The 26,662-nt window shown below is 36.2% G+C and overlaps 3 protein-coding genes and 1 long non-coding RNA gene across 5 annotated transcripts; 3 read left to right on the forward strand and 1 right to left on the reverse strand.

Annotated features, from left to right (window-relative positions):
- Positions 1 to 1,825: 1,825 nt before the first annotated feature.
- On the reverse strand, positions 1,826 to 7,473 carry LOC120217255 (60S ribosomal protein L28-1-like). 2 transcript variants are annotated; one of them, XM_039214445.1, is made up of 5 exons: positions 7,469 to 7,473; positions 7,244 to 7,250; positions 3,333 to 3,493; positions 2,567 to 2,730; positions 1,826 to 2,160 (listed from the first exon to the last, which is right to left on the reverse strand). In XM_039214445.1, exons 3-5 carry the CDS (start codon positions 3,478 to 3,480, stop codon positions 2,020 to 2,022), a joined length of 453 nt encoding a protein of 150 aa, XP_039070376.1. In that variant the 5' UTR covers positions 3,481 to 3,493; positions 7,244 to 7,250; positions 7,469 to 7,473; the 3' UTR covers positions 1,826 to 2,019. The 2 variants fall into 2 exon arrangements, with proteins under 2 accessions (XP_039070376.1, XP_039070375.1); XM_039214444.1 differs by lacking the exons at positions 7,244 to 7,250; positions 7,469 to 7,473 and adding an exon at positions 4,416 to 4,641 and having other exon boundaries at positions 3,333 to 3,503.
- On the forward strand, positions 6,300 to 14,354 carry LOC120217254 (WD-40 repeat-containing protein MSI4-like). The gene is made up of 15 exons (XM_039214442.1): positions 6,300 to 6,426; positions 6,737 to 6,800; positions 7,141 to 7,227; positions 7,342 to 7,404; positions 7,728 to 7,793; positions 7,918 to 7,992; positions 8,254 to 8,329; positions 8,849 to 9,053; positions 9,306 to 9,387; positions 12,263 to 12,336; positions 12,461 to 12,572; positions 12,692 to 12,766; positions 12,872 to 12,951; positions 13,379 to 13,478; positions 14,140 to 14,354. Exons 1-15 carry the CDS (start codon positions 6,308 to 6,310, stop codon positions 14,236 to 14,238), a joined length of 1,377 nt encoding a protein of 458 aa, XP_039070373.1. The 5' UTR covers positions 6,300 to 6,307; the 3' UTR covers positions 14,239 to 14,354.
- A 939-nt stretch (positions 14,355 to 15,293) lies between these two features.
- Positions 15,294 to 19,436, forward strand: LOC120217256 (transmembrane 9 superfamily member 7-like). Its single transcript, XM_039214446.1, has 7 exons — positions 15,294 to 15,443; positions 16,560 to 16,724; positions 16,841 to 16,950; positions 17,118 to 17,226; positions 17,309 to 17,421; positions 17,718 to 17,868; positions 17,953 to 19,436. Exons 1-7 carry the CDS (start codon positions 15,342 to 15,344, stop codon positions 19,108 to 19,110), a joined length of 1,908 nt encoding a protein of 635 aa, XP_039070377.1. The 5' UTR covers positions 15,294 to 15,341; the 3' UTR covers positions 19,111 to 19,436.
- Positions 19,437 to 25,510: 6,074 nt separating this feature from the next.
- On the forward strand, positions 25,511 to 26,498 carry LOC120217178. The gene is made up of 3 exons (XR_005525132.1): positions 25,511 to 25,567; positions 25,657 to 25,769; positions 26,189 to 26,498. It is a non-coding gene; the product is annotated as an uncharacterized LOC120217178 (long non-coding RNA).
- Positions 26,499 to 26,662: the final 164 nt, after the last annotated feature.

A 26,662-nucleotide genomic window follows, 5' to 3' on the forward strand; every position in this document is an offset into this window, starting at 1 on the left:
ATAATTTTGTCAGAAAAAAATTGCAGTTAACTTTATAAATGCTAGATGTTAGAGAAAGTAACAATGAATAAATCTATAAATTTATTGAGGGAAAAAACAGAGGATATTTTGAGAAACTAATAATGGAGGCGTCACCTCAGGTGCTTGAAATCAACTTAATCTCAGCACAAGGGCTTAATCGTCGAACAAAAGCCTACGCCATTGCTTGGGTCGATCCATCGACGAAGCTCCGGACTCGAGTCGATCGCATCGGCGGCGGAAACCCGACCTGGAACGATAAATTCCTCTTCAAAGTCTCGCCCGATTTACGCCGTCAGTATCTTCCGAGACAAGCTCATCGGAACCGTTCGTATACTCATCAGTAATGTCCTCCCGACGGATTCATCGGCGACGGCGCCGGCTTTCGCCGCGTTATTAATCCGCAGTCCTTCCGGCGAGTTATTCGGATCCTTAAACGTCGGCGCAATGGTTGTTAACGGATTCACTGGTTTTTGAACGTTGAGCTAAGCATCCGCAGTCGATTACCATGATCTAGGGGGAGATAAACTCACTGGAAAACAGCTTATAATCCGATCGACGAACAAATCGAAAGCTACTGTTCGAGACATCCCGGGATCGATCCCTAGTGATTCATCAGTTCATCAATCGGAACTAAGTGAGTCCTTAGTTTCGCCATCATTGAAAGCTTTGAAACTCGACAACAAGAAAAAATTATTGATCAATCTCAGGGATGCAACAATCTGGAAATACACCATGAAATTACTGAATGCCGCTGATAATGACTGTCCGAGTTGAGGAAAAGTGAATGGTATAATTTTGGTTTTGGTTCGTCTATTATCAATAACGGAGTGGGTTTCAAAGCGAGGATCTGAAAGAGTTGCACAATTTGTGATCTGGTTCGGATAAATTAAGTCTTATTTTGATAATGTTATTAATCAATTCAAATTATTAATAGTATTTTGAATATTGTAATATTTGACTTAAATAATATTTTTCTTAATTTTAACATACATTCAATGATAGTGCATAAATTTTAATTATCATCAGTGAACGTCTGAACGATATAATGATATATTATCATATCTTAAAATTAAAATTAACTTTATTTGATGTTTTATTATCTGATTAATTGATGACGGCGTATGCATTTACACATTTTTAGACACCGAACTTTCAATATGTTTCTATTTTGATCATTCATACATATTTTTCTAAAAATTTCATCACTAAAATTTTAAATTGTGCTGTTCCCGTCACCCAATCTTCGCACTAGCACCAAAACATTGTGTTTGGAGTTTTCTTTTTGAAATTAACCTAAAATTCTATCATTATTCTTCCTCATCACCGATATCCTCTATTACTGCATTCAACCACCATTAACCATCGCTCACAACATAACTAATACCAAAATATCAATAGTTGATTTCAATGACAAGCTTAAAATTTTCAATAATTGAATGATCAAAATAAAAAAATGATTTTATACCTTAAATTTCTGTCGAATTCAAGTTTAGACCCAACACCATCACCAAAATCAATGCCAACTACTTGCAATACCAATTTTCAAATAAGGAATAGATGAAACAAGTCATAATTATACACGATGTCTGGTCTCCTTGTCAGCAACTGCATGGCTTTCTCATTGGCACATGGATTGAGCTAATCTGAATTGAGTGTATCATTACAGTAATATAAAGATCTTGAGAATAAGATCATTTAAATTCAAGCTTTGCAGGATTTGATTAATCTGAACTTCACGGACAAAGCGATAACTATGTTTTGCAATCATGCAGGGACAACCATAACCGAATTATAAAGGACAAAATGATCGAACTTACAATATTATAATCCGATAAACAAAATAGAAAGAAGCATGCTGATCACTTTTGTTTTGGAAATCTAACTATAAAATCCACCAAGCTAAAACCATGAAAGAAAGTCTATTTCAAAACAAGACGAGGATCCAAAACAACACTAAATTGCAGCACAATGAACTGTATAACCTCCATATTGTAAAGCTCACTTCCTGCCACTGATTTTCAATGCTTGTCGGTTTCTCTTCTTGACACCGGACTTGGCAACCTTCAGACTGCGGTGCACCGCACTCAACCTTGCGAGGGCAGCTTTTGTCAAATCAGGCCTGTAATAGTTGTCCGTCACCTGCAATTTTGAATCATAGAGAACTAGAGAAAATTCATGAAAGAATCAAAATGGTAAGACAAGTTATATAACCAAGAAGCAAAATTTACACAAATGTGGTTTAGAATAATATTGAAAATCTATACCCAGAAAGGGTTAACTAAGCATACATATACAATTATTGCCTGAAGTAGAGCTACATTAAGCATAAAAGATGCACCATTTCAGAACTCAGAAGCCAAATGTAACTAGAACGTTCCATTAGAGAACCCAACAAATACAATTCTAATATTACTGCATGATTCAGGAACATGATGCACTTAAAATCATCATTCAAGTAAAGAATCTAACAAGTCTTAACAGTTAGATTCAGGACTGGAATTAGCTAGGCAAAAACTTCAAACGCTCCTAAAGCAAGCCACTTTACCTGGTTTTTGACTGCCTTGACCATCGTGGGGAACTCCTTTTTCATGACAGACTTGTGAAGCAAGCTCGAAGGCTTGTTCTGCTTCTTAGTCTTGGTTGTTGCTAACAGCACAGACTGGTCCTTGCCCCCAGGTTGAATGGTGACAGTTTTCTTGTTTGCCAACCCTAAAATTAAACAGATCCAGTAAAGAAATAAGTGAATACAATTCAAAGGATTCTTAAAACATCATCAACAAATACAACATATAACGTCAAATTTCCAACTAAGATTTTCCAGCTTTTTACCATTCTCCTTTATAACTCTTAACACCATACAACATTTACCATTTTCCACCACATTCTATTGGTGAAATCGAGTTGAGCAGTGCTCAAGAGCAAAAACTCCAATAAATTTGAAGCTTGAAGCTCAAGTTCAATTCAAGATAAATATCCAAGATCATTTACCTAATAAAAAATGAGCTGGATTATAGTTGCTCAAGGTCAAATTGTAAATTTTCAGTGCTGTTTGAAAATTAGAATGCAAAATTAATCATTTTCCTCTGGTTAAGGTGAAACGAAAAGTTTCATTTTCTTTCCCTAAGAAGCAGCAAACAAACGAAGAGTTAAGAAATACCCAATTCTTCTCTTACAATTTCCTCAAATATTTGCTTATATATACGTGTGTGTGTGTCTACATATAATAACATTTCCATTTGTGTTCTACTAAATAAATAGTAAACGGCCATGACTATAATATTCATTTGTCCTTTGCGATCAATATATATTACCAGAGTGTTTGTAGGAGTTGAGATTGTAGAGATTGTTGGGCTCCTTGCTGAATCGAACTCCAGCAGTTCCTCTTCCAAATTGCTTCACCAAGAAACAATTGTTCTTCTTCACTACCTCCCAAATCAACTGTCCCGGAACTGTCGCCATTTTTATCTCTTCCCTGCACCTCGCTGCTTCAGATTCAACCCAAATTTAGTAATATTAAAATCGTCTAAACCAAATCAAAACATATCATAATGATATTGAGCTAAGAATCGAAGAATGAACCTGTTCAAATTTCAGGGTTTTTGAAGATATGAACCAATTAGAGAGGTAAAAGAGGAAACAAAACATAAGAGGTTTTATATTAGTGGAAGTAGGGTTTTCTTGAAGTAAATTACAATTGTGTCCTTTCACTTTCCTTAGTGAAGTTTCTTTCAGAAGCCCAATATAATTCAATTGAAATAGACGTGCTGTGATAGATCGAATCGAATCAAAATCTAATTTTATAACTTTGTGTAATAGTTGAAATTAAGGATGTTTAAACTCATTCCATTAACATCCTTAATTCGATTGGAAATAATTCACGTATCAATTTAACACTCGAGATTGGAAAATATCAAATTAAATTATCAAATTCACGTATCAATTTAACACTTAAGGACTAATATATTCGATTGTATGGGAAGAATTGAAAGCTCGACATAAGGACAGCCAATTTAACACTAGAGATTGGAAAGATTGGCTAAGAAAAAACTGTCAGTCAAACAAAGTTTTTGAAAATGGGATAAGTTGGGGTACCCTACTCTCTACTACTATTTGGGCTTTATGGGAAAATAGAAATGATACGAACTTCAACAACAGAAACAGGAATCCAAGCCAAATTACTCAACACGGCCGAAAACTAGCAGAAGAAATTAAGACAGCCATGGAAAGAACTCACAATAAAGTTATCAGAGAAGCACGTTGGGTGAGATGGATGAAACCACCTGAAGGGGCATGGATTCTCAACCCATACTGAGCACGGAACACAACCACCGGTCTAGCAGCGGTAGGAGGTTCAATCCGCGATAATAATAGAGACTGAAAAGGGGGATTCTTACTAAAAATCGGGAAAACTAGCTGCTCGATTGCAGAAATTTGGGGAATCAGGCAAGGTTTATTCCTGGCGAAGTCCTTGGGAGCGGAAAGATTGATAATTGAAGCTGACGCTGAATGGGTCGTGGAAGCTTTAATCAAGGGTGAAACGGAAGCCCTGCATGAAGAAGCTCTTGTTAAAGACTGCGTGGAAATCTGCAAGGAATGATGGGTCATCGAGATCCGTCATACTTGGCGCGAAGGGAATAGATGCGCCAACCGTTTGGCTATAAAATGGCTCTTGAAAGATAAGAGGGAACTCATGTCCTTACCAACCCTCCGAAGGAAATTGTTCCGTTATTACGAGCTGATGCTAGAGGATTGGCCACTCTATGACTGTAGGCTATGTTGTAGTCATATTTCTCAATGTACAATATATATATACATATATATATATATATTACGAGTGGTGGGATGAAGATGTGAATAAAATTTAGACTTAGCGTGGATAATACGATAACATGAGTATAATGTTGTATATGTATTATTTCTATTCACCACACATCATTATTTGTATAAGTTATTATATAAAAAAATTATTTTATGAGTTTTTAAAATTTAGGTTACAATTGTATTTTAATTTACTAACTAAAGGATTATTATTATTATTATAAACAATTTTTACATAAGGGAGCTAAGGAGAACTTCTACTCCTAATAGATATTAAACCACAAACTAAGGGAAAGAAAAGGTATCAACTTGAATTTTTTTAATAACTTGCTTTTTGAAAATGTTAACTAAATTAATATTATTTTAAGTGAATAATTATAATAATGTCACATATGCTAATAGTACAATAAAGATTTAGTGAATTTTTACATTAACATGGGTGGTAGGATAGAAATGAGTATAGTCTTGTGGATCATGAAATAAATATAATTTTAGATTTGATGCTTATCCATCACGAGATAATACTGATAATAAAAATTCTTAATAAAGATGAGTGGGAGAATAGCATCTCAAACTCGCTCTCCCATTTTACATTCCTAGTCGAAATCTCGTATAATGTTAATTCTTGTGATTTTGGAGAATTTAAAAACATTTCGATTAAAAAAATATTATTTATGGATTCATTATAATTTTGAGGGGAACATCATAGAAATTTAATTAAAAATATAATTAATTTTTTAATTGGATTGTCATAACTCACAATTTTAAATAAAAAATTAAAAGACCTAATTAATTATTTAGTTATATTATCGTAACTTATATTTCAAATCAATATATATCGTAGTAATTCAACTTCAAAGGTGAATTACAATAAATATTATATAATTTATATACTCCAAGTCTCTTACTCTCCTCGGTCAAAATATTTCCGAAATCTCCATTCTTGTGGGGTCTGAACTCAAAATTAATATTAAAAAAATATATATATTTTTATATCAACTTGAGAAGAAAATGTCAAATTCACGTATCAAATCATATATTAAGCCTTAAGTGGAAATACAAAAATTAGGGATAAATTGTTATAAGAAGGAGCGATTATTCTTCTATATCAATTTGATTTGATTTTATGAGATTTTTTTAAAATTAGGTTTATGAAGGTTTTTATAAAATAGATAACCATATTTTAATTATTTTAATTTTTATCAAATAATTATCAAAAACTTCAAAGTAAATTTAGAGTGGATGGAACATCACTAACGTCGGAATGTGTCGAAACATTCGAGGCCGGAGTGACCCAAAAACTGACCCACGTAGCCAGGTGACCTTCCCTAGCTACAAGGCCTGAATAGAATTGTTACCCTACTGGCAAAGCAAAACCCAAGCAAAAAGGAGCGCGGCAAATGCAAAAGAAAACTAGAGAGCAGAGAGAATTTGTTAGAGAGAACTGAGAACGAAGGGAGAAAGAACAATGAAGTCGCAGAAAGCTAGATCGGTGGAGGAGAAATACACTCAATGGAAGTCTCTGGTGCCTGTCCTTTACGATTGGCTCGCTAATCACAACCTCGTTTGGCCTTCTCTCTCTTGCCGGTCCGTACAATCATTTATCTCTCTCTCTCTCTCTCGGGCTTCCGATTTCAAAATTTGACTGATAAAGTTTTTAAATGTAACGTGTTAGGTTGCTGAGAAACTGGTGGAAACAGTTAATATTGGAACATTAATTCACCTTTGCCAGTATATCAAATGCTTGCTGTTATTTTTGTTTTATACTTCTACTCCTACTTTATATACTTTCCTTTTGTTATTATTGGCACTAGGAAATGTAATATTCACGAATATGCAAGTCTTTTTCAATCAAATTCCAGTTAGTACTATATCTTGTGGTTTTTTGTAATGATAGGTGGGGGCCGCAATTAGAGCAAGCTACCTACAAGAATCGTCAGCGTCTTTACCTTTCAGAACAGGCGAGTGACCGTTTTTACGGGAGAAACTTGATCTGGATACCAATTGATTATAGATTTGAAGCTGGTTACGGAGTCTTTGCCTCTAGTTTAGTTTGAGTAAATTGAAGAATTTTAATGTTTATGCGATGGATTTCTTCATAATCTTTACGAAGAACATTATTGTGTGTTTAGAAGTTTTTCCTTTGTGTGAAAAAGTTTGAATCTATTGCATTCTTTGTTTAGGTTTTATAATTACCAATTCACCTTAGCAAACGGTATAATTTCTTCTGATTGTGCCTTGAGATTCTTTTTAGTTGATGTTCGATTTATCCTAGTTGTTCAACTTACGTATGTCTACCAGACTGATGGAAGTGTTCCAAACACACTTGTGATAGCCAACTGTGAGGTCGTTAAACCTAGGGTTGCTGCTGCTGAACACATAGCTCAGGTGATATGTCTTAAACAACACCCCTATTGCTTTCCTTTTTCATCCAAAATTTTACCCTGATTTTATCTATTTCATTGAATAGTTGTGGTGATCTTTGCTTGCTTGATCTCGCAGTTCAATGAAGAAGCACGTTCTCCCTTTGTGAAGAAATATAAAACTATTATACACCCTGGAGAGGTATATATGGCTTGTATTCTCCACTTGCTTCTAACTCTACTAGTTTCTGTTGAATGATAAAAACTAAGTTTCGAATTAAGATAGTTCCAATCTGAGGTACTGAACAATGCACAATTATTTTTACTGGAATGAAGAAAGACAGAAAAAACTGGTTTTCTTCCTTGAAAGGACAGGGTTTATTCAATAAACTTGTGATAAGTTAATACTTGAAATATTACCAATGCATCCGTTCATTCTCTCAATGATGAAATTCTCTTGCAATTCAAGTAGAGCTTTAAATGAACTCCTTGGAGTTGTTTAGGATTTATGTTTGTATTTTGCAGGTGAACAGAATCAGAGAACTTCCACAGGACAGCAAGATAATTGCGACACACACTGATAGTCCTGATGTAAGAATTTATTATTTCTCATATTTTCTCTTTTGATAAGCGGGAACATATACTATTTACTTCTGTTTACTTGAAGTTTACAAGTCATTAATGCTCCATGTGGCCATAACACATTTCAAAATAGGTCCTCATTTGGGATGTAGAGGCTCAACCTAATCGCCATGCTGTGCTGGGAGCTTCTGATTCTTGTCCAGATCTGGTTTGTACTGGAGGAATTACATTTGTGATTTTTTTTATCAATGCCTTCTTCTTTCTCTTATTTAGTCATAAAAAATTGACTATATCTATGTACTTATTTGTAGAATTTGCATATTTAGGTGTCCAAAATGAAAACTCTTATCTTCATATTTCCTGATTTATTGCAAATTGTGTAGTATTAGTTGTTTATGAACCTTTAGAAAATTAAGATGCAGCATATTTTCATCAGGTTGTTTTTAACTTAGAATCTACTATATTGCAGATATTGACTGGACATCAAGAAAATGCTGAGTTTGCTCTTGCTATGTGCCCAACTGAACCCTTTGTCCTATCTGGAGGTTTGAATCATTGTGTTACTTGGAAGGATTTTAGCTCTAGAACTTAAATAACGGTGATACATGATAATTCTTTATTTATAGCTATTGATTATTCCATTATCACCAGATTGATATAGTATATTTTGAGGCACTCGAATGGTCTATTATAATCATATGTTGGTTTGTTGAGAGGCACTACTGCATGGGAGATTGTTTTATCTTTGTTCCAAAGTGATTGGTCAACCCATCTTATGTCTATTAGTTTTGTTTGATTCTTTTGAATTCCCGAGGCCAATGTAATATAACACCTTCAACCTTGGAGCACGAATTTTATCAGCTAATTCCAATTACCTATGAGAAAGTGGGGAAAGTTGGCACACCCTATATACTTTAGAGTATGCCAACTTGCAGTATTTCTTCTGGAAATTAAATAAACCACTCATTGGTTCATGTGCTGGGAACTTAACTATTTACCTCTTTTCTCTTTTTCATATTGATTTTCCTCTCAAATCCTCCTGAACGAGGAGATTTTACTTGCAGGCAAGGACAAGTTAGTGGTTTTATGGAGCATTCATGATCATATCTCTACTCTGGCAAAGGAGCAAGGGCCCACAAAGTCTGCAGGATCTACTAGCACAAGTACAAAACATGCCTCTAAGGGTGTTAATGGCCCTTCCATTGAGGCACGAGGTATCTACCAAGGCCATGAGGATACTGTTGAAGATGTACATTTCTGCCCATCAAGGTAATTGAGTTGATTATTTTCATGTTTTTTGTCATTGTTTCTTCATGATTTATACCAAGGTGCTGCATGGTAGATGTGTCATTGATGTCTTTGGTTTTAACTGATATTAAATTTTATTCATTTGGAGTTTGACATTAGTCTCATGAGGATGTTCTGAGTGACAGGGTAGAGAGTAATCCTTACATCTTTCCTGAATCATTTTAACAACTCCTTCCACTGGTTCTTGTGGTGTTATTTGGACATTGTCTTTAGTTCTCAGGAATTCTGCAGTGTTGGTGATGATTCTTGTCTTATACTATGGGATTCAAGAGCTGGCTCCACTCCAGCAATCAAGGTTCAAATTCTTCTAGTACTGTCTTTTTGCTATTCAATTTTGTTTCAAGATACATTTTATAGATACATGCAATGATTCTTATATTTCAGGTATGGTGGAGGAAGCAAAATATTGAATTGTCTAGTATGTCAATCCTAGTTATCAGAATGTCACCTTGTCTTTGAAGAGAAACTACCAATGTGATATAGCCTGTGATATAGGGGTCCACTTTAGCTCATAGTGATAGCTTAAAGTTTTGCTGAATATAGGAACGAAAAGACTTGTGTCACATTGTTTGATGCACATATAGATATTAAAAGCATTATTTACATGCTTTTCAAAGTAATTCATGGATGCACTCTTTGTAGCATTGTCTTTATTTATTCACTCTATTGTGCTCTTCTATTGCATTGTCCTTGTAGTCTCAGTTTATTTCACAGTTCAAACTGTCCACGTGATTTGTTTTACTTTCTTATATTTTTTTTTGATAAAATAAGGCCTCATTAAAAACTCCCTTCTTATCCTACATGTTACAAACATAACATGGAGGATATTGGGAGGAGGAAAAGAGTGCCTCTAACTTTTATTAATTAGAACAATAATACACCTCCACACCTCAACAACTAACAACTTCTTACAAAACAGAAAACCATAAATCTGAAAACATAACACACCCTGATACTCCCTAACTAAGAACAACCAAGGCATAACACCTTAACCATTACACAAACCTAAAAATCAGCCTATACCAGCTTTAGCTAATTCATCCGCTTCCCAATTTGTTGCTCTCGAGATGAGCCTTGTGATAATACCCTTCCTCTCCACAGTAGAAGCTATATCCCTTACCAAGGATTGAAACAAAGTAGTACTAAGGTTCGGATTATTAATCCACTTCAGAGCATTAGAAGAATCCGATTCCAAAATGATCCTCTGATTTGAAAAGAAATCAACTTCAACTTCCTCAATAAGAATCAACCCTCTATTGATCGCCAAAAGCTTTGCGAGTAAGGGAGGACCTCCCCCTACCTTCTCTGAAAATGACCCAAGCACCAACCCACTGCCATCCCTAATCAAGCCACCTATTCCACCCTTATCCCAACCTTTGACCATTGCACCATCTACATTTACTTTTAAGAACCCTTCTGGAGGAGGACTCCACTTAGAAGAAGGAAGATACCTCTTATTCAGATTGACAAGTTGATCTGCTAGTTTTAAATCCCCCATCAAGGAATCGAAATGAAAATGAACATCCTTAACTGATGTTTCAAACCAAGAAACAGTTCTGAAACGTGAAATGAAGAACAACAACGCTGAATCTACCTTCCCATTATGAAAAATCACCTCATTCCTACATTTCCAAACAGACCACAACACTACTCTTGAAACAAACTTCCATATATGAGATCACGGCACTAGGTCATCCCAGGCAATTAAGAAATCCATCAACGAACCAGGAACCACAAAGAAAACATTCCATAACTTTAAAAACTTAGCCCACAAAACCCATACCACTTCACAGTGAAGAAACAAATGAGAGACCGACTCATTGTACTTCCTGCACATAGGGCAGACAGAGTCTTCAACCCCAGTAACTCCTCTCTTCAGTAGTTCCTCTTTCATCGCAACTCTATGATGAGCAAGTTGCCAAACAAAAGATTCCACACGTGGTGGAGCTACTCCTTTCCAAACATACCTTTCCCAATTACTTTATAATTGATCAATACCCTCTCTATCAAAATAAGTTTTCATGCATGATTTTGCTGTAAAACAACCCTCTCCATTTCCCAACCAAATCCAACAATCTTCCTCTACTAGAGACAAAGAAGAGCTATTCAACAGAGAGATAATTTGCAGCCACTGCTCAACCTCCCAATCCACCAAATTCCTTCTCATTTGAATATCCCAAACCCAACCCGAATCATTGTACAATCTGAATTCTGCAACCTTACCCTCTTTGTTATTCGAAAGAGCAAATAACCTTGGAAACCTATCTTTTAGAGGAATCGAACCCAACAAACATCATGCCAAAACTGAACAGTTTCTCCATTTCCCGCTCTAACACACAAATTTCTCCTAAAACAGTCCCCAAATGCATCACTTGAAAAGAAGTTCTTAACAACTCTTCTCCAAATCCAAGAAGTACGAGCTGTCCAAGTATTCCGGATCATCAATGAATTAGGATCCATATTGTAAACACAACACACAACTGATTTCCACCAAGAATTTTTCTCTGCAGCAAATTTCCACACTCATTTCCCCATAAGAGCCTTGTTTAATAGCAACATATTCAGAATCCCTAAACCCCCCAACTTCTTTGGCTTACACACCAAATCCCACTTGATCCAATGAATGTTCTTTTTATCTGATGATCCCCCCCCATAGAAACGATGCCATGATAGAGTTTAGTTTGTTGAGAACACTAATAGGGATCCGAAAAATAGAAAGATAGTGAATTGGAAGAGAGCACAACACCGATTTAACCAAGACAACCCTTCCAGCATAAAGACTTGGCCTTCCAACCGGAAACTATTATAAAATTTTTGTACAATCGGTTCCCACAGGGAAAAAGAATTCCTCTTGGCCCCCAATGGAAGACCTAAGTACTCCGAAGGAAAAACTCCCCTTACGCACCCTATTTCCTTTGCCCATGAAACTAGTTCCTCCTCCCCCACATTAATTCCAAAAATTCTGCTCTTAGACAGATTCAACTTCAAACCCACCATCAGTTCATAAATTAAAAGCACCCTTCTAATATTCACCAAATCATGAATAGAAGCCTTACTAAAAATTATTAAGTCATCCGCAAATTGCAAATGAGATAACATGAAAGAACGATCATTAGAGCCTATATATTATTTGCTAAATTGCTTATGGATTATTTTTTGTGAATGGGCAGGTTGAGAAAGCTCATAATGCTGATATTCATTGCGTTGATTGGAATCGTCATGATATAAATCTCATTTTGACTGGGTATAAATATCCGTTAGACATTACACTTGTTTTCTCTACTAGGTTGCAGTGTAGGGTGTTCTTTCTTTCGACCAATATCTATGCATGTTTTTTGGTTGCCTTCAATTCACTCTGCTTTTACTAGGTCTGCTGATAATACTATTCACATGTTTGACCGCCGAAACCTCTCCTCTGGTGGAGTTGGATCACCGGTTCATAAATTTGTGGGTCACAGTGCTGCTGTCTTGTGTGTTCAGGTGCCAATTTAACTCTTGACATTCTCAGCTCAAAATCTCCATTGTTCTTTGTAATATATATATGTTACAGAATATGTTTAGATGCTTATATTATTGAAAAAATATTCTTGTATTTGCAGTGGTCCCCAGACAAGTCATCTGTCTTTGGAAGTTCTGCCGAGGATGGAATCTTAAACATCTGGGATCATGAAAGGGTGTGAATCTAAACGCTTCTGCAAGACAACATTCATCAAATCTTTCCATATATACATGTGAGTGTGTGTATTTCTGCTACTGCATGTTTAACAAATTTGTTTCAGATTGCGAAAAAGCAAGAAACTGCTGGATTGAAGGCACCAAATGCTCCTCCTGGATTGTTCTTTCAACATGCAGGGCATAGGTACGGGTTTCCATATCCTTTACGTAGCAAAAAAAATCAATATAATTGCTGCTTTTTGTAATGTATGTATGAGATATGCCGGAAAGGTCATCTTTATTCTGCATACGTATTTTACTTGATGGCCGGTTTATCATATTCTAGTTATGCATTATTTTCGAGGCCACGTCATATTTCTTGTTAAATTAACAAAAACTGGTTAAATTTGTTTCATTATATAAAAAAGTGAATTAACCTTCCATGGAACCCTTTTGTATGATCGTTGAATTTTAGAATCTACTTTGACATATTGGAATTCTTAGTTTCAATATCCCATTTAGCGGACGGTAAACTTGCATGATATTTTAACACTGAACTTTAGTGTCAATTGTGATCTTTTTGAAAAGCATTTTGTTATTGGGTGATTAAATTGTATATTACATATGTTCAGAGACAAGGTTGTGGACTTCCATTGGAATACATCTGATCCATGGACAATTGTCAGCGTGTCAGATGATTGTGAAAGCACTAATGGTGGTGGTACTCTACAGGTAATTAAAACTACCTACGGCATTTTGAAGTCTTTTGGCTAATTTTACCTTATTGAGGCTTTAGGTTGCTTGTCAATCATTTATACCGTGTCCTTAAACTGGTGCTCAACAGCCATGCTAGTCCGATTCGGGTGTGAGTGTTAGATATGGTCATGTGTCCAACAAAAGTATGTTTATTTTTTTATCAATTTTTTTTCTATATATTTGGTGGGTCATATATCCCGACTTGTGTTCAAATGTTTTGGACACTAGTGTTGGATATTTCAAGAAAAATGAAGTGTTATGACTAACATGGCTCATCTCTTTACAATGTTGACTTTTGAGAAAGCTTATGCTGTGAGTTAGGACCTCATTACCTCCTTTGTCTTGTCCTGGCGCCATCTAGAACATGCTTGCATCATGAGCAATAGGGAGGTGATACAGACACTTCCTCGTCTGTGTACTAAATGCTGCCGTTCGGAATCAGTAGTGATTAAATTGCATAAGATGGTACCATATTGACTTCCGGATACTTCGACTTAGAAAATTAGATAGAAAAAGCCCTCGTCATAGATTTATATCACGTTAAACTACCATGGAGTTATGATGCTTCCCTTAACTTCTTTTATTTTCCGTGTTTAACCAAACAAAGTTGGCTGAAAAAAGTGATGTTTCCATGCAGATATGGCGGATGATCGATCTGATTTATCGTCCGGTCGATGAAGTCCTGTCCGAGCTAGATAAGTTTAAATCACACATTCTGGCATGTGAAAAAAATTAGAGAAAATGCTTAATTGTTGTATGTTGGAGTTGTAAGTTTGTTGAAGCTAAGATTTGTTGTTTTAGGACTATCCTTTCTCATGCGCGTAATTGTAGAGAAGAAAATTGTGGTACGAATAGACAATTCTTTGTTGGTTAGGGGAATGACGTCCCATGGTCGGCCGATGTGCAAATTACATGTGGACTGATCTAGTGTCACACTGACCAGATTGATTGCATCGATAATCGAAATTTAATCCGACTGATGTACTTTACAAAATCAATGACAATTATGTTTAAATACATTAACTTCAACTGATATTAATCGAATTAAAGTTTAGTTGATACAATATTAAAAATATAAATGTAATATTTATATTATTTTATAAAAAATACTACAATTAAATTAAATTTTTTAATTTATAATGCGTTTTTTATTATCTAAATTTATATATTATAATTTCAAAATTGTTTAAAATTACATTGCACTTTGTAATTTATTGTAATCATCCACTATTACTTACAAACTTCAATTATTACAAGTCTTAACCAAATAGCAAATGTGTTATCTATCGGTATGTTATATTTTAAAAGTCAAATTTATATTTTAAAATCATGGAAAATCATGTGAATTTATTTAGGGTTAATATCACACTTAATATATATGTTTTGATAAAATATTTAATGTGATATATTTTTAAAATATGTAATATGGTACACGTATTTTGACAGAATGTCTAAGTATTATTATATTTTTTAAAACGTTTGATGTAATATTAATATACGAAATAAAAATTCATATATCATATTGAATATTTTGATAAAATACAGATATTATATTAAATATTTTAAAAGTATGAATACCACATTGAACAATTATCAAAGTACATATACCATATTGTATATTTTATCAAAGGAAAGGTACCAGATTGAATAGTTTAAAAGTATTAAGTATCACATTGTATATATATTATTAAAGTACACATATCAAATGTGATATTATCCCATTTATTTATTTTATCGGTATTTGTGAATTTACCTTTTTTTCCATATTTTGTTTTCTTTCCAACGCTGTCAACTCTTTACTAATATTTCTCCTCCAATCTATCTGTTTGAAGCAGAGAAATGGGTACGAAAAGGAAGACTCTATTCTTCGCTTTTCTGCTGCTACTATCCACTGCTCATTCCTTCTACCTCCCTGGTGTCGCCCCTCGCGATTTCCAAAAGGTACTTTTCTCCCCTTTATCCCTCTCTGGGTTCATATTTTTTTCGTGTTTAACCTTTAATGTTTGCGTTGATTCATGGGTGAGTCTTTGTTGATGGGATATTGGAGTTGGATCTAGGGCTTTCAAGGTTTGATCTGATGCGTTGGTGTATTCATTTCTCTTTTAGATCTGTAGTTGTGTTCTTTCTCCTTTTGAGTTTTAATTTTTTCTTTCAATCTTGGATGTTGATTTTGTTTTCTATTCAATGATGATTGTGTTGCCTGTTTTGGATTGTGATTCTGAACTGGATTAGTACCAGTGTAAGCTTAACAAAATTTGCTAACTATGTTGCTCGACTCCGATTTGAGCACGGCTATGATCAGATTTTTCTATGTTTTTCCATTGGAGGATACGGAAGTGGCGGACATGCTTACTTTGACAAATATAAAGAGTTGAAGCAACATAGTTTGCTGCTACCATTTTTTTTTGTAAAATCTTAATGCTAGGATGATCATATTTTTCTTAACAAATAATGGAATGTTTAGGATATAACTTGCAGATTGCATATTTGACTGTAACTTTTGGCAAGATATTTAGCTACTGTATTAGGTTTTCAAGAGAATGTAAGACAAACTGTGATTTCGTGCAAGAACTTTTTGATTTACTTATTATGCTTGTTGAATCTTCATATTCGACTTGCAAAGATGTATGATTCTCGAAAAAGCACCGTGTCTCCAGATTTTGTAATGTGAATATCAAATACCCTTTGTGAATCCTTAAAGTGATCTAGTTTTAGGTTCATAGTATAATTATTGTGATTCATGTTTAATTTTTTTAATCAAAGCTTATAACTTAGCACTTTGATCCTGGAGGCTTTTGGTGTGGTTTGATGGCTGTAAATCCACGATGCTGTTTTGCATTTCACTATAGGGTCGTCCTCAAGGGTCCATATTATTTTACTTGAAAATATTTTTCCATTTTCTAGTTTTGAAAGCAATGGATCAGTGGAGGAAATATTCATGTTTTATTATTCCAATTCTAAATTTTGTTTCAAGATATTTTGTGTTTCGATTTCCCCCCTTTATTGTTATTAGTTGTAATAAGTCTTAAATTGTCTTTTTTTCCTGATTCTGAACAGGGTGATCCCCTTTCTGTAAAAGTGAACAAATTGTCATCTACAAAGACGCAACTTCCGTATGATTATTATTACTTGAACTACTGTAAGCCACCCAAGATTGTGAACAATGCTGAAAATTTGGGGGAGGTGCTACGTGGTGACCGCATTGAGAATTCTGTCTACACCGTGAGCATATGTACCTTATGTATTTATATGCTGTTGGTGACAACTGGTTTTCTATTAAAAGCTTTGTAGATTATATCTTCAATCTTACTTTGTGTTTATCTTTTTTCCCCCTTTAGTTTGAAATGAGGGAGGATAAGCCTTGTAAAGTAGTCTGTCGAAAAAAACTTGATGCTGAATCTGCAAAGAATTTCAAGGAAAAAATTGATGATGAATATCGAGTTAATATGTAAGTAATAAATGTGATGCCTAAGATTCATTATTTCCTTGTTCCTTCTTTTTGGAGATGTTTTATGTGATTCTTACCCTTTATTTCTTTAATTTTTGTTTTCCTCCTTTTACTGCTTGTATATATATGGTGCATGTTTATACTAAATTAGATGGAGTTGATGACAGGATTCTCGACAACCTTCCAGTTGCGGTACTTAGACAAAGGAGAGATGGGAATCAGTTAACAACATATGAACATGGTTTCCGTGTTGGGTTCAAAGGGAATTATGCTGGGGTATGATGCTCTGGGAAGCTAGTATTACTTTCAAAGATTTATTTGTTTCTTATCTTTTCTTGAAATTCATGTGTCATTGCAGAGCAAGGAGGAGAAGTATTTTATCAACAATCACTTGAGCTTCAGGGTCATGTTTCACAGGGATACCGAGACTGATGCTGCTCGAATTGTTGGATTTGAGGTTACTCCAAACAGGTTTTCTATCAATTCCCTTTTGCTTTCATTTTGTTCATTTGCATTTGTTTCAACATTTAGTTAGGTTTTGTGGATTTGATTCTAACTTGGTCATTGTGAGTTGTTTTAATGCAATCCTCTTCAATTTGATTCTAATTAGCAATTTCAATTGTTCTTTTGAAATATGCTACTCAAAAGGGATGTGAAATTGTGATGAAATTTGCCTTCATCATGCAACATAAGAAACTAACATTTTTAGAATTATGGTTATTCTCTATTGCTTATCAAATGACTCATCCGTTGTCTCTTGTAAACAGTATTAATCATGAATACAAGGAATGGGATGAGAAGAATCCCCAGGTAACAACATGCAATAAGGACACCAAAAATATAATTCAAGGTAGCACTGTTCCGCAAGAAGTTAACATGGACAAGGAGGTTGTTTTTACATATGACGTAACTTTCAAGGTGAGTAGCCTTCCCTTTCTCTTCCTTGCCATATTTTCCCCCACTGTAATCCTAATGCACATCTTAATTTATGGTTTTCTTCAGGAGAGTGATATCAAATGGGCTTCTCGCTGGGACACATACCTTCTGATGAATGATGATCAGATCCACTGGTTCTCCATCATAAACTCGTTGATGATTGTTCTCTTCCTATCTGGCATGGTGGCCATGATCATGATGAGAACATTGTACAAAGATATCGCAAACTATAATCAGTTGGAAACCCAAGATGAGGCTCAGGAAGAAACGGGATGGAAACTTGTCCATGGGGATGTCTTTAGGCCTCCTATCAATTATGGTTTACTCTGTGTTTATGTTGGCACAGGTGTCCAGATTTTTTCAATGTCACTTGTGACGATGATATTTGCATTGCTGGGTTTTTTATCTCCTTCCAATCGTGGAGGGCTTATGACTGCTATGGTTCTGTTGTGGGTTTTCATGGGAATATTTGCCGGTTACTCTTCAGCACGTCTATACAAAATGTTCAAGGGCGCTGAGTGGAAGAGAATTACTTTGAAAACAGCATTCATGTTTCCGGGTATCCTATTTGCCATCTTCTTTGTGCTGAATGCACTAATTTGGGGAGAGCAATCTTCTGGTGCAGTGCCATTCGGAACAATGTTTGCTCTTGTTTGCTTATGGTTCGGTATATCAGTTCCTTTAGTCTTTGTCGGCAGTTACTTGGGTTTCAAAAAGCCACCTATTGAAGATCCCGTGAAGACCAACAAAATCCCGAGGCAAATAGCTGAGCAGTCATGGTATATGAAGCCAGTCTTCTCTATACTCGTCGGAGGCATTCTTCCATTCGGGGCTGTTTTTATTGAGCTCTTCTTCATCTTGACATCAATATGGCTGAACCAGTTCTATTACATCTTTGGCTTCCTTTTCATAGTGTTCGTTATTCTTATAATCACTTGTGCCGAGATAACAATCGTGCTTTGCTACTTCCAGTTGTGCGGTGAAGATTACCGTTGGTGGTGGAGATCCTACTTGACTGCCGGCTCCTCTGCCCTTTACCTTTTCCTTTACTCGGTTTTCTACTTCTTTACCAAGTTGGAGATCACAAAGCTGGTTTCAGGCATCCTTTACTTAGGGTACATGGTTATCGTTTCATATTCTTTCTTTGTCCTAACAGGGACAATCGGCTTCTATGCTTGCTTCTGGTTTGTTCGAAAGATCTACTCTTCGGTGAAAATCGACTGAGATTGAGAATGTAGAAAGAGGATCGGACATCAGACCTATAAGAATACATGATGGACAAGACGGAAACATGACGTGGAACATTTATGGGCGACAGCACGGTGTAGAAATTTTTATTTCCTATTGTTCCACAATCTCTCTTTACTTTGCTCAATCTGCAAGTTGTAGGCTTGGCATGTTATTTTATGTACACTGTTTAAGCACTGTACTCTTTAAATAGTTTATCCTAGGAGTAAAATCTGTTATCTACTCTTATATCGGTCCTTTGGTATCTACTCGCAACAAAACATCGAGGAAATCGTGGATTAGATAATGCTTACCGATCGGCTCAATTAGGTTTGTAAACGAGATATTCGTACTTGTAAGGTACTCGGGTTCTACTAAATGAAACTCGAATTCAGTTTGGTTGAAGTGGAGTACAAGAATGCAGCTTATTTTAATTATCAATGTCACGTTAACAATTTAATTGATTGTTCAAGTAACGCATGAACATATTAGTTATTGCAGTGACATGTCAAGTTAGGTATCAATTTAAAAAAAAAAATCAAGTTTAATTATCAATCGAAAATAAATAGTTAGAGCACCAATTAAAGAAAAAATTATAAACGTCAAGTACCAATTTGTATAACCTATTGTTTATTTTAATCCCCATTCCCCACACTCCAAAGTCATGAGGTAAGACACCGAGTTTAAATCCTGTTCACTATGACATAAAACGACATCGTTTACACGAGTAAACGAGCGAAAACTCGCCTTTTATTTCGTCTTCTTCGACCAGCTAGCGCTCTCCAAAACCTACCGAAAATTTTCATTTAAATTTTTTTCCTCTCTTCAAAAAGCATAATTTTATTTGTAATCTTTACATTTCAAGCTCTACAAGATTTTTTATTTAAAAAAGTTGAAAATATAAAGTAGAAAATATAATGGTAACTTTGTCAATGGTACCATGTATGGGCACAGTTCGATTTACACCTTCTTCAACGAGTTTGTCAACTTACAAGCGCCAAACATCAATACAATATGCTCCGATTTCGTTTCCAAGGAATGTGATTTCTTCATCCAGGAGGCTTCCTCAATCTAGTAAGTACTTTTTCTAACTATATTCTCTGTTCTTTATATAGTTCGATTTGCATTTATGGGTGTAGTATGCAATGAAATGGATAGTTATCTTTCTGGGTATTGATAATTTTCATTGATTTTCCATTACTTTTGTTTGGAAATGAGATGAGAATTTTTCAATATTATCATCATCTTTTTGAAGAAGTGTAGTTACATTTGCAATGACAAATAATACAACCAGAGTCAAACGATTACAAAGAGCAGTCGAATTACAATTGGATTAATAACCGGAATATTTTGGAACAAGGTGGGATGGCATGAGATTTCAAGTTCTCAGAGCTCAACTTTGGCATTAAGCCAATGCCTCATTGGTGATTTTTTAGATTAATTTGTCTTTTGTTTAATTTATCTCATCTGACTATCATTTAAACGTGGTAGTAGCTTAAATGGTAAAAAGTGACGCACAAGGGTGGATCAATTTTCAACTTTATGTTTAATAAAAGAAGTAGCTTACTGTTCTTTGGTTATCTAGTTGAAAGACAATGCTGATGTGGTCTACAGTTATTCTATTATGCCATTGCTTTGAATGTTAGATTAGTTGTAGTTAGTGACGGTTCTTGGAACACAGGTCTAGCAAGTGGGACTACCGGAGGAGAGTTACCAGCAGAACAATTGGAGATCATATTTTTATGGACGGGGGACCAATGTTAAAAGTTTCAAAGTTTGGCAACAAACTTTGAAAAATGTTTTTTTCAAAGTTTGGTAAATGTTTCTTTGAAAAATGTTTTTCAAAGTTTGGTAAAATTTTGGTAGATGTTTGTTGAAAATAGGAATGGGTAAATTCACTTTAGTCATTGCACTTTAGGGTATTTTCAAAGATTAGTCCCTAAGTTTCTACTATAAATACCCTTACCCATTTAGCTTCAAAATCATCCCAAAACATTTCTTTCTTCCTATACTAGAGAACTTTCTTGTGAGTAGTGAGTGTTTTGTAAACACCTGTAAATTTTCTCTCTTAGTAAAAGATCTGCAGCAGCCCGGAGACGTAAGCACAATTGGCTGAACTCCGTTATCAATTTTCGGGTATTATTTTTCCGCTTTTATTTCGCATTCTCACTAATCTGGTTATAGGGAAATTACTTGTACTCGGTTTATTTTCCTAACAATTGGTAATCAGAGCTTTTGGTTGTGAATTTTGTCAAATTTTCTGCGAGGTTACTATTCATTACTATTCACGTGAATAGTGAATTTCGTGAATAGTGAAATTCGGTCGGCGATACGAGTTTGTCGACGGTGGTGTTCTAATACACGGTGATTCGCAAGAATTGTCAGAAACGATCCAAACGAAGCCAGATTCGAGTGGGAGCGATGGCTGCAGACGAAGGGAAGGTGAAAATTGAAAAGTTCGATGGTGCAGACTTTGGCTTTTGGAAGATGCAGATTGAATATTTTTTGTACCAGAAAAATCTATATCAACCTCTCTCAGGAAAGCAACCAGAGGGCATGAAGGATGAAGATTGGGCTCTTCTCGACAGACAAGCCCTCGGAGTTATCCGACTGACGTTATCCCGCAATGTTGCTTTTAACATAGCAAAGGAAAAGACCACGGCGGGTCTTATGGCGGCTCTCTCCAGTATGTACGAGAAGCCATCGGCCTCAAACAAAGTTCATTTGATGAGGCGATTATTCAATTTGCGGATGGCGGAAGGGGCATCGGTGGCACAACACCTAAATGAACTCAACACAATCGCAACCCAGTTGAGTTCAGTGGAAATTGAGTTCGATGATGAAGTTCGAGCTTTAATTCTCTTATCATCTCTACCAGACAGTTGGAATGCTACTGTTACAGCAGTCAGCAGTTCGTCGGGAAACAACAAATTAAAATTCGACGATGTTCGGGATCTGGTATTGAGTGAAGAAATTCGACGAAGAGAATCGGGTGAAGCATCAACCTCCTCAGCCTTACACACGGAGTCTAGAGGGAGAACTTCAGAAAGAAATTCAAATCGTGGCAGATCAAAATCTAGAAGGGGCAAATCAAGAACAGGAAATAAAGATTTTACCTGTTATAATTGCGGCAAAAAGGGTCACTTCAAAAGAGATTGCCGAGCACCGAAGAAAAATACCGGCGCACAGGAATCTGCCAACATGACGGAGGAGACAGGTGATGCCATGATTTTAAGCGTCAACAGTCCGATTGAATCATGGATCTTGGATTCAGGGGCATCTTTCCACTCCACCCCATGCCGAGAAATCATGGAGAACTATGTCAGTGGTGATTTTGGGAAGGTTCATCTAGCTGATGATGAAACCTTGAAGATCGTCGGAAAAGGAGACATCCGACTAAAGCTGCCAAACCAGACCACCTGGAAGCTGACAGGAGTGAGACATATTCCTGGCCTCAAAAGAAATCTGATTTCTGTTGGGCAGCTTGATGGAGAAGGATATAGTACAACTTTTTCAGGCTGTGAATGGAAGATTACCAAAGGAGCACTCGTCATTGCTCGTGGTAAGAAGACCGGTACTCTCTATGTAACCTCAAATTTAGAGAATATCATTGCAGTAGCAGATGCTGATGGAAAATCAAACCTATGGCACCAAAGGCTCGGCCATATGAGTGAGAAAGGAATGAAGATACTTCTGTTAAAAGGGAAGCTGCCGGATCTAAAGAATGTAGATGTCGGACTATGCGAGGATTGCATCTTTGGAAAACAAAATAAAGTCAGTTTTACAAAGATTGGCAAGACTTCCAAGGCAGAAAGGTTAGAATTGGTTCATACTGATGTATGGGGACCATCCCCTCCATCTCTTGCAGGCTCACTATTATGTCACCTTCATCGATGATTCAACAAGGAAGGTGTGGGTTTATTTCTGAAGAAGAAATCAGAAGTGATACCTTCAGAAAATGGAAGGCCAAAAATGAACTGGTTTGAAAGTCAAGCGGTTGAGGTCCGACAATGGAGGAGAGTACAGAGACAGTAGTTTCAGAGATTTCTGCGCAAACAATGGGATCAAGATGGAGACAACAGTTCCCATAACACCGCAGCAGAATGGCGTAGTAGAGCGCATGAACAGAACTATGAATGAACGTGCCAGAAGCATGAGGATACATGCCGGATTGCCCAAATTTCTATGGGCTGAAGCTATCAACACTGCAGCTTACCTGATCAACCGTGGGCCCTCAGTTCCTTTGGATGGCGGAATACCAGAGGAAGCTTGGAGCAAGAAAGAAATAAACCTTTCACACTTAAGAGTGTTTGGTTGTATTTCTTATGTACACATAAACTCTGCTGAAAGAAGTAAACTTGATGCCAAGTCCAACAAATGCGTCTTTGTTGGTTACGGTGGTGATGAGTTCGGTTACCGGTTTTGGGACTACGAAAATCGAAAGATCATCAGAAGCAGAGACGTCATTTTCAATGAAAATGTGATGTACAAAGATAGGTCAACCGCAGAATCAAGTAATACCGAAGCTGAAACAAAGGAATTTGCTGAGTTCGAGGATATTTCTGGAAATGATGTTCAGATCAATCCTGAAGCAGTTCAAGAAGAACCACACACACCAGAACTGAGACGCTCCTCCAGAATTCCTAAACCAACCCAACGGTATTCGCCTTCTTTGCACTATTTGTTGCTGACTGACAATGGTGAACCAGAGTGCTATGATGAAGCAATGCAGGTGGAGGATTCAGTCAAGTGGGAGTCTTCCATGAAAGATGAGATGGACTCGTTTATGTCAAATCAGACTTGGGAATTAGCTGAATTACCACCAGGCAAGAAAGCGCTCCATAACAAGTGGATTTACAGGATCAAAGAAGAACATGATGGGAGAAAACGCTACAAAGCAAGATTGGTTGTCAAAGGTTTTCAGCAAAAAGAAGGCTCAAACATGCAAGAGATCATAAACTTGAAGCAAAAATTGTCGAAGCAGTTTGCTATGAAAGATCTGGGCGCTGCAAAGCAGATTCTTGGGATGAGGATCAAGAGAGACACAAAGTCGGGGACTTTGATGTTATCGCAGGCTGAGTACATCAACAAAGTACTCTCCAGTTCAACATGCAAGATGCTAAACCAGTAAGTACACCTTTAGGTGTTCATTTCAGACTCTCCAAAGACCAATCACCAAAGACGGAGGAAGAACGTGCACACATGGTGAAGGTGCCGTATGCCTCAGCAATTGGAAGTCTGATGTATGCCATGGTTTGTACCAGACTAGATATTGCTCATGCAGTGGGAGATGTTAGCAGGTACATGAATAATCCGGGCAAGGTACACTGGGAAGCAGTCAAATGGATCCTCAGATATCTTCGGGGTACCACAAACAAAGCACTTTGTTTCAAAGGTGGAGATATGATACTGACAGGCTATGTAGATGCTGACTTAGCCGGAAATGTCGACATCAGAAGGAGCACTACAGGGTATGTCTATACTCTAGGAGGAACTGTAGTGAGTTGAGTTTCTCAACTACAGAAGATAGTTGCTCTCTCCACAACTGAAGCAGAATATGTCGCTGTTACGGAAGCCAGCAAGGAGATGGTTTGGCTCCAAAGTTTCTTGGAAGAGTTAGGCAAGAAACAAGAAAACAATATCTTGTATTGCGACAGTCAAAGTGCTATCCATCTAGCAAAGAATCCGTCTTTTCATTCCAGGACAAAGCACATACAATTGAGATATCATTTTCCAGTCTCTTCTGGAAGATGGGATTTTGAAACTTGAAAAGATTAGTGGAGCTCAAATCCGGCAGACATGTTGACAAAGACGGTGACTACGGACAAACTGAAGTTGTGTTCAGCTTCAGTTGGCATGCTAGAATAACAAGACCAGACATGCTGCTGCATTGATCGAGGTGTGAAGACATATTAAAATCAGTCTTCAAGTGGGAGATTGTTAAAAGTTTCAAAGTTTGGCAACCAACTTTGGAAAATGTTTTTTTCAAAGTTTGGTAAATGTTTCTTTGAAAAATGTTTTTCAAAGTTTGGTAAAATTTTGGTAGATGTTTGTTGAAAATAGGAATGGGTAAATTCACTTTAGTCATTGCACTTTAGGGTATTTTCAAAGATTAGTCCCTAAGTTTCTACTATAAATACCCTTACCCATTTAGCTTCAAAATCATCCCAAAACATTTCTTTCTTCCTATACTAGAGAGCTTTCTTCTTGTGAGTAGTGAGTGTTTTGTAAACACCTGTAAATTTTCTCTCTTAGTAAAAGATCTGCAGCAGCCCGGAGACGTAAGCACAATTGGCTGAACTCCGTTATCAATTTTCGGGTATTATTTTTCCGCTTTTATTTCGCATTCTCACTAATCTGGTTATAGGGAAATTACTTGTACTCGGTTTATTTTCCTAACAGTGAAGGCATTCGTCGAGTCAGCTGTCTAACTGATCCTGTAAAGAAGTGTCTGGTATTGCTATTCATCAGAGTTGATCTCTTGATCATTAGTGTTGCCTTGCTTTCTTTCTACTCGTTTGAAGACATTCAATGATTCTGTAGGTGTGCACCAAAGCTTCAGAGCCCGGTAACAAAAACCAAAGGCTTAATACAAGCATAACTATTAGTTATTCTAAGCCTTCAGGAAGATGCACCATTCTAATAGGTGCTGGAAAGTAAGTAGAAGGTTACTTTAATGAGATAAAATGCTCTTACAATTATTTTAGTTTGTGGCATTTGACTGTTTTTTTTAACCTCTGAATAGTTATTAGTTAACAAGTACAAGGAGAATGAAAAAATAAAGTGCATAACAGATTCAATAAGCGAACTGATCCTTTCCTCTCAGTCAAAAGAAAAAAACCAGTCGAAAGTTTCAACTCAAAAGTATTATTGGTTGATTAAATGCCTGAACCGGGGATAACCTTTCCAAAATTTGATGTGCATATCATGTTCTTGCCTTCTTGGTCATTATTGCTAAACTTGTTCTTTGAAACCACAAATATAACTGCCCAATTGGCTGCTAAATTGTTGCTTTGCTTCTTTAATCCCCAGATGATTCTCGAATGTTTTCTCAACTGTTGGCTTTATTTTGTAGGTTTTTCTACCACAGTGCTCTTCAATGGTTTCCAACATATGGGTTAGTTTTTGCTCATTCTTGAAATTTTATATATAATACATATAGATATGGGAAACTCCATGTTGATCACAGTGAATTCTGATCATTGAAGGGAGAAATTCTAGCCTTTGTGGTAATCTTAGAAATTGGATGTACTTGTCGAAATTTTTTTGGTAACTCCAAGATGGAATGTGATCTAAATGTGTTAATATCGTACTATTTCTTTTGCTCCAATGGCTAGGCTATAACATGGGGATAGTCCTCTTTCTATCCCAGTCTTTGTGGTAATCTTAGAGTACTCATGGATATTTCTTTTTCTTTTCTTTGAACTTTCCCCTGTTTTAGTCCCATACACCTTAAGATGATTGGATATCCATGGAATTTACTCGATTGCTGTACAACTTTTGTATTCTTTCATTCATAGTAATTGTATTTCGAGTGACTGTTCAGTTT

This window comes from Hibiscus syriacus, unplaced genomic scaffold (assembly GCF_006381635.1).
Source record: "Hibiscus syriacus cultivar Baekdansim isolate YM2019G1 unplaced genomic scaffold, ASM638163v2 tig00110186_pilon, whole genome shotgun sequence".
NCBI classification, from domain to species: domain Eukaryota; kingdom Viridiplantae; phylum Streptophyta; class Magnoliopsida; order Malvales; family Malvaceae; genus Hibiscus; species Hibiscus syriacus.

Coding starts and splice junctions, on each gene's coding strand:
- LOC120217255 (XM_039214444.1), bottom strand. CDS start 4,626: ATGACCCATCATTCCTTGCAGATTTCCACGCAGTCTTTAACAAGAGCT. Junction 3,504..4,415: donor GCTAGTTTTCCCGATTTTTA/GTAAGAATCCCC, acceptor AATCTGAAGCAG/CGAGGTGCAGGGAAGAGATA. Junction 2,161..2,566: donor TCAAGGCAGTCAAAAACCAG/GTAAAGTGGCTT, acceptor TCAAAATTGCAG/GTGACGGACAACTATTACAG.
- LOC120217254 (XM_039214442.1), top strand. CDS start 6,308: ATGAAGTCGCAGAAAGCTAGATCGGTGGAGGAGAAATACACTCAATGG. Junction 6,801..7,140: donor GTCTTTACCTTTCAGAACAG/GCGAGTGACCGT, acceptor TATGTCTACCAG/ACTGATGGAAGTGTTCCAAA. Junction 8,330..8,848: donor ACCCTTTGTCCTATCTGGAG/GTTTGAATCATT, acceptor TTTTACTTGCAG/GCAAGGACAAGTTAGTGGTT.
- LOC120217256 (XM_039214446.1), top strand. CDS start 15,342: ATGGGTACGAAAAGGAAGACTCTATTCTTCGCTTTTCTGCTGCTACTA. Junction 15,444..16,559: donor CCCCTCGCGATTTCCAAAAG/GTACTTTTCTCC, acceptor GATTCTGAACAG/GGTGATCCCCTTTCTGTAAA. Junction 17,869..17,952: donor CATATGACGTAACTTTCAAG/GTGAGTAGCCTT, acceptor GGTTTTCTTCAG/GAGAGTGATATCAAATGGGC.